This window comes from Pyrus communis, chromosome 12, assembly GCF_963583255.1.
Source record: "Pyrus communis chromosome 12, drPyrComm1.1, whole genome shotgun sequence".
Taxonomy (NCBI): domain Eukaryota; kingdom Viridiplantae; phylum Streptophyta; class Magnoliopsida; order Rosales; family Rosaceae; genus Pyrus; species Pyrus communis.
The window spans coordinates 4,150,220-4,164,102 of record NC_084814.1 but is presented as its reverse complement, the minus strand read 5'-3'; the positions used below and the strand labels follow the sequence as shown (position 1 = coordinate 4,164,102).

Below are 13,883 nucleotides of genomic sequence, written 5' to 3'. Positions count from 1 at the left end.
TAACGGATGTATGAGACTGTCCCAAAATTAACACTTTAGGTATGACTCTGAGACGAAAAAAACTTCATGTAACAAATGTTGAAAATCACGAAACTTGAGGGTAGTAAACTGAGATTTACCCTAAAAAGAATGTTTGTGGAATAGGGTGAAGAGTCCATAGATATAGAGAGTGAACTCAAGGTCCCAAATTTGGTGAGTTGTGTTGAAGAGTCTGTTGGAGCTAGTTTTGGCAGTTTTCGTACTTAGTATAGTAACAAACACCATTCCATTTGGCAAGTCTGTTGGGGTTGCTCAAAAGTTGCTTCATCGAAGTAATCCAATGGCAAGGTTAAAAAACCGACGCATATGTTGATTAGACCAGTTGAGTATGACAACATGCTCGGCCCTCCCGACTCAAGATTGAATCCGACTTTCCGTTAATTAAAGCAGTCTAAAATAGAATACGGCATTGTTAAAAAAGAAGAAACTGACACATCAGTACACCAGTTAACTAGTATAATAGATTGCGTGATCAGTTAACAAGGAAGCAGAAGAAAAAAGAGAACAAGTACTACAAATCCAGGAAGCTTCCTCTATATACTTTTCTGCAAACCAGATTCCATTTTTAGAACCATACACACCTCACTTGGTATTAGCAAGAAAGCCAAAAGCAAAGGAAAAATGCATCGCATTTCTTCCTTTTCAATCTCTTTGTGCTGCTTCTTGTTTTTCCTGACGATTCCTCACGAAAAACTCTCCGCCGTTGCAATATCCGTTGACATAATCACCCAAACCTGCGAAAAATGCGCAGCTGAATCCGACGTGCTTAGCTACAACGTTTGTGCAGCTTCTCTCCAAGCAGTGCCTGTCAGCCATGTGACTAATCTTCAAGGACTAGCAGTGATAGCAATGGAGCTGGCACTGCACAACGCAACCAACACGCTTTCGACCATAAAGGAGTTGTCGAATAACAAAAGTTTGGATCCTTTTGCTCTGGTTTGCTTGAAGGATTGCTTGCAGCTATACTCGGACGCGATCACAACGTTGGCGGATGCGGTCGGAGCATTTCTGAGTGAGGATTACGGCAGGGCGAATACCTGGGTGAGTGCAGTCATGGAAGCAACAACTACATGTGAGGGAGGGTTTAAGGAGAAGGAAGGTGAAGTGTCTCCATTGACAAATGAGAATTACAATCTTTTTCAGTTATGTGATATTGTACTCTGCATAAGTCACTTGCTTAATTACTCGAAGTCTACAGTAACCTAATTATTTCTCAGGTGGAATAAGAGCTCAGCAATTATCTGGATTTTTAATTCTTGCGTACATGGTTTTTTATTTATTGCACAAGCGATATTGATGGAAAGGAAAATTGAGCTCGGCATTCGGGTGCAAGGGGTAAATGTCTTAGCCAACTGAGTTACATGTCTCTTCTTTTGCATGTACCTGTTATATGTAGCTAAAGAAACATACTTTGTGCTGTAATACGATCCTAATAATCAAATTAACTGTTAACATTTTCTCTATATAATCGAATGTAAAATTAAATTTTTGGACATTAAATTAAAGGTAGTGCTATCCACACCCTCGTTTTTACTTCTCACACATCCCTTTCAATTTTCGGCCGTTAGATCAAATGAATTGAAGAAGATTAATGACAAAAAAAATTAACAAATATGTATGAGAAGTAAAAATAAGTGTATGGGTAGCATTTTTCTAAATTAATAAGCATCCCCACATATTATTGGCTTGGCCTGCCATATGACAAATTTTATGACAAGAAAAAGGCTCGTCTAAAAGTTGATCATTCATAGGGCTGAATCTGCGAAGCTTCAAGGCACTTTACTTCATATATCGAATCTCCCGCACTACTAGTAGATTGCTTGATCACACGAGGCCCTTCTCAAAGGGATCCCGCTTCACTGTTTAAGGAGCGTGATACTCGACAACATAACAAGATATATTGACACTAGTTTCGACATCTATATGGACAACATGTTGAGAAAACCTATAAATATTCATAATTGACATCTCATATCAAATACAGTACCATATCATATCGACTAACCTACTTTATGAACAGTTGACCGTGATTGCCCTTCTCAACGGGATGGTCGATATGTCGTCAATATGGACTCGTTCTAGCTAGTTGATAGTTCAGCTGGGCAGGACTAAACTCAACTCGGATATTGGCTAGAAACTTGGAAAGCAAAACAAGGTAAAATCCAATCCGTTTCAGTAGAGTAAGAATACAAGGGAGGACTGATAACAACATATGCAGCACCTGTAAGTTTAATCTAAACAGGCCGATAACTTATCGAAGAGCTCTCAAAATTAGACGGTTTAACCACTCCTATAAAAGTCATATACCTATCATTCAGTGACCACACTTGTTCAACAGAGTAGAATTAACAAGAGACCCCTTTAACAATCGCAATCTGCATAATTGCTACCTTTACCAAAAGATTGCTGAAAGTACAAACCTCCAACATGACAAATGTTCTATATTCACGTCACCTAACAAAACATTAATTAAAAAAGAAAAAACTCAGACAGAAAAACATCAAAATATGAGTTTAAAACCTCTTATCTATTCTTCCAATTTTTCTTCAACAGTACATAGCACTAACACCTGGTTTGGTACTGAGGTGATTCTGAAAAAAGCTGGTATCAAAAAAAGCTGGGAGCTGTTTTTGTGTTTGGTAAACATTCAGCTTCAGCTTTTTTTCACAGTTTTGGGTGAAAAAAAGCTAAAAACAAGAAGCTGCAAAACCCAGCTTTGAAAAATCGGTTTTTTTTTTCACATCTGTTTTACATAAAAGTTTACCAAACACTATAATACTATTTTTTTTTTTTTCAAAAACACTTTTACAAAAAAGTTTACCAAACACTCTGCTGCTTTATTTTACGGCCGCTTATTCTCACAGCACAGCAGAATCAGCTTTTTTTCAAAGCACAGCAATACTAAACTAGCCCTCAGTGATATAAAAATGAATGGTTGAGATTGAAAACAGAGGATCTAATAGTTATAGAATTCAAATCTAACGGCTAAAACACCCCCATTGAGTGCTACGTGGCTAGAATGTTTTTGTAGATTCCTAAAATCCATGGTGGATCAGGATGAGAATGAATCCGGCAACCCAGGGCATCCTCATATTGAAACCCCACCCTCTTCCAAACAATAGATGAACCCCAAAGAAAACATTCCTCCTTTTCTGTGGGCACCAGCCAGAGTAGATCTCTTTAGAACGTTTGAAACTCCTAATTTATACAGATATAAACAAGTCACTGCAACGTTGAATGAAATCAAAAGGTAAGCTAGAAGGATATCACACAACGTACGAACAAAAAACATGATTTTCCAGATTTTGGAACTTACACAACTAGTTTACTCCTTAAGAATGTTAAATATGTCAGGCCTATTTGCACGGATATGGTAGAGGGGCGCATTCAATCCTTGTTTGTCCATTAATTCTCAGTTCTTCCATGTATCGCGGGTTAGTACAACAATTAAAAAAATGGCTAAGTTTATTGCAGGAAATACAGCTTTAAAGATAGTTGCATTTGATCTCAAAAGAAACACTAATACAGAAAACATTTGCTATAAATGAACAGACTAACAAAACAAAGGGAAATCTACATTATACAAGGAAAACTAATAAAAAAGGCTTAAAAAATTTTAGTTTTAATAAAAAACCATGTTATAAGTTTTGTTTAATGATTAGTACAAGACCCATATTAAAGTGGTCCAACTAAAAATGGCTCAACAATGAAAAAAGCTTGAAAAGTTTTAGTTTTAATAAAAAACCATTTATAAGTTTTGTTTAATGATTAGTACAAAGCCCATATTAAAGTAGTCTAACTAAAAATGACTCAACAATGAAAAGAGCTTGAAAAGTTTTAGTTTTAATAAAAAACCATGTTATAAGTTTTGTATTAGTACAAGACTCATATTAAAGTAGTCCAACTAAAAATGGTTCAACTAAAATAAATTAAGATTTGTCGATTTTACCCCTAACTTTTTTAGGTTGAGTTACAGATTTTCGTTGTTAATGGAGTTCATCATTGTTTTGCGGACTTTCTTCTTTTTCTTTGAAACAAAAATATAGATCTTCATGATATTTAATTTATATTTTGTATTATTTCGTTAAAATGTGACCATCGTTATTATTCATAGTGTATTCAAAGTATTGTTTTTCAATTTTTCTTTGTCAGTGGAGTTCATCGTTTGTTTCTTCAGATAATAAATTTGAGATCTGCATGCTATTCAATAATAACGACAGGTCACTGTTTCTGGACTGTAAAAATAAACTGTGTCTGGAATCTAAATAACTGTTTTTGGAATCTAAATAACTGTTTCTGGATCCAAATGAAATAGACACACTGTTTCTTAAATGTAAGCTAAAACAGAAATAGTGAAATTCACTGTATTTGGATTCAAAGCAAAATAAGCACCATATTTCTTAAATATGATCAACTGATGCATGAAAAAAAAGAAACAATCAAAGGTTAAAACATAGACTGTTTTTGGAATCTAAGTCATTGTTTTTGGAATCTAAGTTACTGTTTCTGAAATTTAAGTCATTGTTTATGGATTTTGGTACTTTTCTTTCCAGATACAGTGTTTGTTTGTGCACAGACCAAACAAACACTGTATCTAATTTTTTTTTCCAGAAACAGTGTCATGTTTTGGGTTCTCCAGAAACAATTTTACGTTTTGGTTTTTTATTTTTATTTTTTATTTTTCCAGACACTTTTTCACAGGTTTCTGCCATTAAATTTCTTTGAACTTGTTTTGGCGGCTTTGTTCCAATAAATGCTTCTTTTTTCAACTTTGATTTGAACTTGGATTTGGTTGTTTTTAAAATTGGGGAATTCGATTTGATAGGAAGACATAAAGTTATTATGGCGGTTTCGTGCTAGGTTGAGGTTGATGAATAGTCAGGACAATATTGAATCATTTAGAGGTATTTATGAAAGTGTAGATTTGGAGCGGGTTGGGCTTGTAAGTTTGACCCGTGGACAATAGTTTTGAATGGTTTTTTTATTAAACTTTGAGTCTTTTTGGTTAAATAACATTTTGAGATGATTTTTGGTTAACTATTTGTTGGTCCAAGCCCTTTTTATTGATGGTTGTTGGTTGTTTGTAAGTTAATTCACGCTGGGTACTTACAGTTTCATAAAGTGTTTGTAACTGTACTCATCTCTTTCGTTTCTTGACCACAAGATGAGAATTCCTAGATCAACTTTGTTAATGACTACAACTCCAACATTGGCAATAAAGTAAAATATCAAGCATGTTATTCTACATCCCAAAAAGTGAAAAAAAGGAAACAGAAGAAATTATGGAATCGAAAACTCAACAGATTACTGAAAGTTGTAAAAAGACAATTGAACAAATGATGAACAAGAAATTTCTGCGCTCAAAAGGAAAATACGTGCAAGTTGTAGAAAGTGTAAACTTGATAAGAAAGAATAGCTAACCATATACCATTCCCCTAATAACGATACAGCTAACATTTCTATAACTTGCCAGCAAGCGTACCAGTAAAAGCCAACATACTGACATGCCGCATGAATAACTTTACCTTATTACTGTGGTAGTAAAAATTTTACATCTGTGATACACAAAACTGTTTATCATTTTCCTCCTCTTCTTTAGTCCTATGCTCAAGTTTATCCTCGTTCGATCCCAGCAGCAATAGTTTATCTCTTTCAATGTTAGTGCTACCACTATTGACCAAGGAAAGTTGATCCAACGTGCCAGCATTCCTTTTGTAGTTCCAAACAAGCATTGAAACGTAATCCTGAGGTGAAACAAGACCTTGGTCCATGATGCACCTACGCTGCTCCTCAATAGTTTTTGGATCATCAAGACTTATATATTCAAGTAGTGCCTTCTCATGATCGGGCCTCCAGTTACTTGGGAAAGGGCTGTAATCTGTCTCAGGAACAAGAGACATCCTGGTATACTGAAGCCCATCAATTGACTCGGCAAGACCCATCCTCAACAAATTATGGTACTCTGGTGACTGCCCCTTCTTCTCCTTCAAAGGACGACTCAGATTCCTCGAACCAATCTTGTACACCTTTGCACGTGAACGGAGCTTGTACTTTGCTGCATAGAGCTTCGCAAGTGAACCCCTTAAAATGTAAGAGCAAAAGTTCACAATTTTTTTCCGGTTATCTGCAAATCTATACCACTCAACCATTGTGGACAGAAACTTGTTCATTTGTGCATTAGTATGAGCTTGGGTGGCATGAAACATTCTGAAACAAGGTTGTGGGTCTGGATCCCTGTCTCCCTTAAGAAAGCTCAACTTCCTAAATTGCTTGATGCACTGTTTCAAGCTTGCTGTAACTGATAAAAGAGTGCCTACACCCTTCTCACTAATGATTTTCCCACCAGTAGCAGTGTAACGAAGCGTTGGGTACACAACTCTGCGACACAACACATGATCTAGAAACATTATGCCCTTTGTTATGTGTTCTATAGGGAGGCTCTCATTGTCAAGCTTGAGCATATACTTCTGATCAACAAACTCAATCAACTGTTTTCTCAATGTGGCAGCATCTGATCGAGGTCCTCGAACACCAATTAAAATATGACCACCATATCGAATGTAATCCATCTTTCTGGTCTTATCTGGGCCACTTGTTGGCACAAATTCAGGCCAAGATGTATTTCCATGTTCTGCTTCACCTTCCGGGCTATTCCATATGACATCACTCTTTGACGGATGATAAAAGTCCTTAATCTTCCCCTCCATCCAGCGGTCCAGTTCATCCAAACAAACATTAGCCAAAAGGGGGCTAAGTATCCCACAATGGCCCCAAGAAGGAAGCTTCTCTGCCTCCTCAGGTGCAAACCCAAAAAAAGTCTCCAACCAATATGGGTCTGGTTTCGGTTCATCCTCTGCTAACACCCTCTTCTTCTGATATTTTCTCTTCTTTTTCTTCTTCTCCACTCCATCATCCTTACTCGTAACCACTGGTGTAACCAACGCCGCCTTCACCAAATCAATGATCTTCTTATCCCTCACATCCCTGATCAAAGCATTTATCACCAAACCCACCTTCATCCCATCCAATATAGTACTCAAATCGCCCTTTATATACCACAAGTACCCTGCAAAACTCCTCCTAATCACCCTCAACACTGTATGTGCATTCCTCCCCGGCCTAAACGCAAATGACTTTTGAGAGAACCGACCCTCATATATTGGCTCCAAAATCATTAACAGAACTTCCTGCACTAACTTATCTTGAAATGGGGCCGGTTGTGTAGTCGTCAGAATGGCCTTAATTTTCCTCTTAGACAAAGACTCGTATTCAGTCTTATCCTTGGGTGATTTAATAAAGAACTCTAGTCTAGCACCCCACCTAAACCTACTGTCAAGAACAGCATTACGAAGCGCTAACAAGTCCTCAAGCGCTGACCTCTGTATTTCACTGCGGGGCATATACGCACCCATCTCGTCGGCGCAAACCTTCTGGTACGCCAATACCCACAACTCGAATCGGCGAAGGTAAGAGGACAAATTAGTCACAATCCTATCAGGTTCACGAAAATTCTCAATCCACATTTGGGATAAAACAGAAACGCCATCTTCTTTTATCAAATTCGAGGGGTCTTCGGGATCAGGTATGCGGCGGTTCATAGGAGAGTACGAAAGCAAGCGAATTGAGGCGAACCCATTGCCCCTGTGACATGAGGGGTTGAAATGGGAGCAGAGGAAGAAGGTGCTGTTGTGCTTGGTGGTGGTGGGGAGGATAGAATTGGAATTTGTGAGAACTTGGTGGGTAAAAATGGCAAGGCGGCGAAGCATTTTGGGATTGGGAGTAGAAGAGTTTAGGTCATTTTCTGGGTTCGATTGTTCATCAACAAGCGACAGAGAGCATTAACAGTGATTAAATAAACCCTAGTAATAGAGAGAAAGAGGAATTTGAGAGCTTACTTGAATGGTTGCCATGGCAGTTCAACAGCCAAACGCTGTCGTTTTCGGAGCAAGGTGCGAGTGCAACAGAGGTTGAAGACGACAGGAAGCAAAAACCTTGCCTTAAACCCTAGGGCCTCTGTCTTTGCGAAAACCAAACCTGCAATTTTCTTCTTTTATTTTGACTGTAGTTGTGACCCGCTAACTTCTGGTATTTCTATTTTGCTCCTACAAACTTATGGCATTTATTTAGTGCGCACTGGTCGTTGATCGATGAATACTTGGCTGCACATCTAATTTTTTTTAAGGGAGTTTTAACGAAAAATCCGAAGTACTGTTCATTTTAACGAAAAATCATATTTTTATACTAAAAAGTTAAATCTGATACTATTCATTTTACCTTTTATTTTGTCCTTATCGTTAAAACTCAAAGTTTTCAAGCTCTTTTTATTAGTTTTTTTATTTTTTTATTTTTTATTTTTTTTATTTTTATTTTTATTTTTATATTTCATTAGGTGAATGTCATATAAACAAGATCATACTAAATTTTCGCAAACTTAGTTCATTATCAAATATGTTGGAGACTAAATAAATCAAACGAAATTAAGGATCATTATTAAACATAAGGGTTTAAGAGGCAGACAACTGTGTGTCAAAGTCATTTCTCTTATTATATTGCAATTGAAAAGTATTTGGATAAATTACATAAAGCTATATCAATTATAGGTCGAACTATAATTTCATATTTTATATTTTAAAAATTACAATGTCATAACCCATCTTACAAATTTGTTGCAATGTCAGACCTTCGTCAATTTTTTTGTTAATTTCTCTACTAAGTGCTTACGTGGATTGAGTGAGGCCCGCTCTTTAGCTCAACTGGATTAATAAAATAATTAAATATTAAAAAATTTAAAATAAAATCATTTAAATATATATAAAAAATATGTGGGACCCACCCAAATATTTAAATGATTTTATTTTTTATTTTTAATATTGAATGAAGTTTTTAATTCAGTTGGGCTAGAGAGTAGGTCCCCTCTCAAGTCACGTCAGCATTTAATAGAGAAATTGATAGAAAAATTGAAGGAAGTCTGACATTGTGACAAATTCGTAAGATGAGTTATGACATTGTAATTTTTTTTTAAACATAAGGTATGAGATTGTGGTTCGACTTATAGTTAAGGTAATTTGGTGTAATTTACCCAAAAATTTATCAAAACATGCACTTGAAGTCATAACTAGTTGGAGATGTGTGTTTCTACCAACAAAATAAAAAACCCAACTAAACAGACCGCCTAATTTCGTTTGGTTCAATTTTACATTCATTTTTAAAATTTTTTGAATCAAACCGATTCTAAAATACATTCTGATTTGGATGACGTTTTGTAAAGATGATCTTTCAAGGAAGATCTACAAAGTGAACGACTCATATTATATGAAATTATTGCTGAGTCAACTCAAATGTTGCATTTAACTGACTAAACGAATAGTCTATTTAATTATTTTTCTAAAAAATAGTTTTTACATAATGATTTATGAAATGATCATTTCCGATCATAACCACGAAATTATGTAAATCGAGACTCTGAATTTTGAGTGGTAACTTGTACTACATGTGCCACAAGTTAGAATGGCACGAGTGCTTATTTTATTTGTAGATTGTGGTTTATAATTTAACCTAAAACTCCCGCAAAAGGAAAATGTGGTAACAAAACTCACACCCACAGCCCCACGCCTACCAAGTGCTCGACGGAAAGCCCCAACCGTTGAAATCCCAGGATGGAGTCGAGCATCCTAGAGTCGATCGGCGTCGAGATCATCGGCGTCATGTCCCCAGTCTCGATCTGCATGCTCCTTGTTGTTCTCTTAGTCTACGCTCTCTCTCCCTCCAATCCCTTCTCCGCCTCCGCTCCTCCGATCCGCACCGCCGCCAACCTCGTCTACCTCGAGACCCCCACCGATTCCGCCGCCCAAAAGCTCGAAGGCGCCCTCCTCAACGCCCTGGTCTTCGTCGTCCTCATCGCCGTCGTCACCTTCCTCCTCGTCCTCCTCTACTACTACAACTTCACCAACTTCTTGAAGAACTACATGCGCTTCTCCGCCTTTTTCGTGCTGGGTACCATGGGAGGTTCGATTTTCTTGTCCATTGTTCAGCATTTCTCCATACCCATCGACTCCATTACTTGCTTTTTGCTGCTTTTCAATTTCACTGTTGTGGGCGTCTTGTCCGTCTTCTCCGGCGGTGTACCCATTTTTCTACGCCAAGCTTATATGGTTTCTTTGGGGATTATTGTGGCGGCTTGGTTTACCAAGTTGCCCGAATGGACGACTTGGGTTTTGCTTGTGGCGCTGGCCGTCTATGATTTGGTGGCCGTGCTGGCACCGGGCGGCCCACTTAAGCTCTTGGTGGAGTTGGCCTCTAGCCGGGATGAAGAGCTCCCAGCTTTGATTTATGAGGCCCGCCCAACTGTGCCAAATTCTGGGCGTCGTGGGACCGGTTTGGAGCTTTTGGTTGCTGGGGTTTCGGATTCTGGGTCTGTGGAGCTTCAGGCAGTCCCCAGGGGCAATGGGAATCAAAATGAGAATGAAAATGGTGGTAATTCTGAGTATACCTCTGTTGATGTTGAGGTCGCGAACGAGGAAGGTGAGGGTAATAGAGATGAAGGGGAGAGATTACTATTGGAGGATAATTCACGGGGTAGGCCGTCGCCAAGTAGTGGTTCTTCGAGATATTCAAGTATGATTGTTCAGTCCGATAGAGCTACACAATATGGCAGTGGGGCATCTGAAATTATTAGCGAGGAAATGTCTCCTCTTGTTGAAACGACAGGATTGGAGCATGAGAGAGAGCAATTGAGGAGGGAAGGTAGCGAAATGTTCAGTAAAGGTATTAAACTTGGTCTAGGGGATTTCGTTTTCTACAGTGTTCTTGTGGGCAGAGCTGCAATGTATGACCTTATGACTGTGTATGCCTGTTATCTTGCCATTATTTCGGGACTTGGGTGCACTCTTATTTTGTTGTCAGTGTACCATCGGGCTTTGCCGGCTCTGCCCATATCGATCATTTTGGGTGTTGTTTTTTACTTCTTGACTCGGTTATTAATGGAGCCTTTTGTTGTTGGGACAGCTACAAATTTGTTGATGTTTTGATAGTCCATTAGTTTTTGGTAAGAGAAAGATTACATTAAGAGGAAGCTAATGTTTTGTAGCATGAGATCTGTATACAAATTAAAAGGTATTTGTTCCTTTAACTTTCTCTCGTTGTTGCACATGTAATTGCTTGTCATCCATCCAGAATCAATGAATTGGATAATGTAGTCATTTGAGACCAGAAAATAGAAAGAAAAAAAAATTGTTCTTGTTAGTCCGTTTTATAAGTTATTTTCGTCAGCTTGCTTCCATGTCCATTTGATACATTTTGACACTTCCATTTTGTTTGTGTTTTTGCAATGCTTTGATGAATACGTAAGTAATAGTAAGAGAATACTCCATATATTGTGAATGCAAAGCCGCCAAATATATGCATTCAAAATCTCAAATGGATTTGAAATCACAATGAACTCGGTGCAATTAGTAGTTATTAGGCAAATGCGATCTTCTTTATTTGTAAGGTTTCAAACATTACAAATGTTAGGGTCCCTAAATGTTATAGGGTAGTGCTATTCACACACCCCTTTTTACCTCTCACACACCATTGTAATTTTCGTCCATTGATCTTCATCAATTCATTCGATCTAACAGCCGGAAACTGAGACGGGTGTGAGAGAGGTAAAAATGGGTGTTTGTATAGCACCACCCATGTTATATCATGCATTTCCTGCTTCCAATCTGACGAGTTTCGAGAGCTGGTGATAGTTGTGAAGTCAAGAAAAACAAATTTTCTGGTCAAGTTTGAGCACTGAGGTGCTAATAAAAGCAGATTTTTTCCTCAGCTTATTTTCTAACAGATAAAGATGCGCTGAGATAATCAGGCTCAAGTTTGCTTTAAAAAGTGGCATACCTCTCATCAGGTATGCTTGTCTAGTTGTCCATGTATTCTGTGAAGGTTTAAATTCAGGATGGATGTAGGCCAGTTCTAGACTTCCTCTGAGAGGAAGTAAGCATTTAATTATATTTATTTAGCTAGCATAATCACCACTTTCTGTATATTATTCATATTTGATCTCATTAAATTTCTAGTAAAAAGGCTGGGATTGTTAATATCTTCCTGTTATCTCCTCTCTCACTAAGAGTTAACACATAGGCAACAAATGTATTGTGTTTTCCGTTAAGCCTATAAGTCGCAGCCCAGAACAAACAGAGCAAGTTTAAGAGAGAGTGAAAGAGAGCAAGAGGTACTGGGACTCTCTCTCTGTCTCCTGTGATTTTTGTACTTCATTTCATTTCATTTCGGTTAGGGATAGCAGAGAAAGGGGAATTGGAATCGTGAACCACGATTTTGATTGTCCTTTGTTCTTCTAAAATTAGCTTCAATTAAACAAGACTTGTGAGAGACTTGCTGGTCACCGTCGAGGCAGGTAAGCGAGTTTCAGTTCCCGTTATTTTTTCTGAATTTTCTCAGCAACCATTTTCTCTTTATTTGAATGTTCTCTCGCTTGTACGTGTTTTATGGGTATGATAGGGAATAGAAATTCGGAGGTGCATTTGCAAATTTCGAGGAGACACACACTTATTTTTCTGCAATTTCATGCTATAGACCAGAAATTAACTGCTATAAGAGTGCAATTTCTTCAAGTATCCTACTGTAGGATTACGCATGAAAGATTGCTGCCCCCTGGTGTGGCTGTGGCCTATGCTTTCAGAAGCTGTAATTGTTAATCCTTCAAAACATTAGATTATTTTCAATAACAAAGAATGGATGTGTTGCTTCAAATTGTGCCACAATCCATTAACCACTTTGATCTGTTTAGGATTATGTTACCGTCTTGAAAATTGAAGAATCTATGGTGTCATATAAATTATTTGAAATTGCGGGTTGAAACTATAAGACAAGTGTTATGATAGGATTAAAAGCACACCACAAAGTAGCTCACAAATGTCTTATTGATTTTCCTTATTAACACTAAGATTTGTCAATTGTAGCATATGAAAATAAAGGTCTTTCCCGCAGAAGATTGTTTTATCCAACTACTTAAAATGTCACAAAAACTGGATTACTGTCCCTACTGACCAGCCACCGAAAAATAATTATTAGACCGACTTATACTTATCTAAAGTCTACAAAATTTTATATGTAGACACTAGACACACTGACCTACACTCACACAAATTTTTGGGATTTTTGGAGTTGATTTGCTATTTAAATTAAATCGAACAAAAACAGAACAGAAACAGATTTTAAGTAGTTCACAAATGAAGAAAAATGAGTTAGGGGAATTGCTATCCACCACCAAATAATCATACAAACATGTTATGTTTCATTCAAATTCCTATTATTTCCGGATGAAGATGCTCAAGTTGGCTCAATGTTAGAACTCAACCTATTACTCTTTCTTATGTAGTATGTTAAGAGAATGACGTTTTTCAACTTAACTTAGCCCCAGTTTGGGGTTGAGGTGATTTAAAAAAAAAAAGCTACTATGAAAAAAAGTTGAAAGAGTTTTTGGTGTTTGGTAAACACCCCAAACCAGTTTTTTTTTTTTAAGTTTCAGATGAAAAAAACTAAAAATGGGAAGCTGCAAATAGTAGCTTCAGAAAACAGCTTCTTGTCAAAACATGGAGCTACAATAATTCTTTTAATGAAAATTTCAAATTGCCAATGTTGCCCTCGTTTCTCTCTGCCTTCTCTCTTGCACGCCCTCCTGAAATCATAGAACATTCATGCCCTCTTCTCTCTCGCACGCCCTCCTGAAATCGCAAAACATTCAGCACGGCCTTTTCTCCTCTGTTGCCTGCAACTGCACTGCACCTCTTCTCTACCTCCTCCTTTTCCTCTCTCTCCGTCGGTCTCAGCGTCAGCTGTCGCCT

At 37.6% G+C, this 13,883-nt stretch overlaps 3 protein-coding genes across 3 annotated transcripts; 2 read left to right on the top strand and 1 right to left on the bottom strand.

Annotated features, from left to right (window-relative positions):
- Nucleotides 1-615: 615 nt before the first annotated feature.
- LOC137709820 (putative invertase inhibitor) lies at nt 616-1,386 on the top strand. The gene has a single exon (XM_068448807.1). It carries the CDS (start codon nt 661-663, stop codon nt 1,243-1,245), a length of 585 nt encoding a protein of 194 aa, XP_068304908.1. The 5' UTR covers nt 616-660; the 3' UTR covers nt 1,246-1,386.
- Nucleotides 1,387-5,553: 4,167 nt separating this feature from the next.
- LOC137711260 (nuclear intron maturase 2, mitochondrial) lies at nt 5,554-8,080 on the bottom strand. The gene has a single exon (XM_068450492.1). It carries the CDS (start codon nt 7,803-7,805, stop codon nt 5,589-5,591), a length of 2,217 nt encoding a protein of 738 aa, XP_068306593.1. The 5' UTR covers nt 7,806-8,080; the 3' UTR covers nt 5,554-5,588.
- Nucleotides 8,081-9,593: 1,513 nt separating this feature from the next.
- On the top strand, nt 9,594-11,280 carry LOC137711254 (presenilin-like protein At1g08700). Its single transcript, XM_068450485.1, has one exon. The coding sequence runs from the start codon at nt 9,696-9,698 to the stop codon at nt 11,064-11,066; it is 1,371 nt and encodes a 456-aa protein (XP_068306586.1). The 5' UTR covers nt 9,594-9,695; the 3' UTR covers nt 11,067-11,280.
- Nucleotides 11,281-13,883: the final 2,603 nt, after the last annotated feature.

Excerpts from the sequence above, each read along its gene's own strand:
- LOC137709820 (XM_068448807.1), top strand. The coding sequence starts at position 661 with ATGCATCGCATTTCTTCCTTTTCAATCTCTTTGTGCTGCTTCTTGTTT.
- LOC137711260 (XM_068450492.1), bottom strand. The coding sequence starts at position 7,805 with ATGCTTCGCCGCCTTGCCATTTTTACCCACCAAGTTCTCACAAATTCC.
- LOC137711254 (XM_068450485.1), top strand. The coding sequence starts at position 9,696 with ATGGAGTCGAGCATCCTAGAGTCGATCGGCGTCGAGATCATCGGCGTC.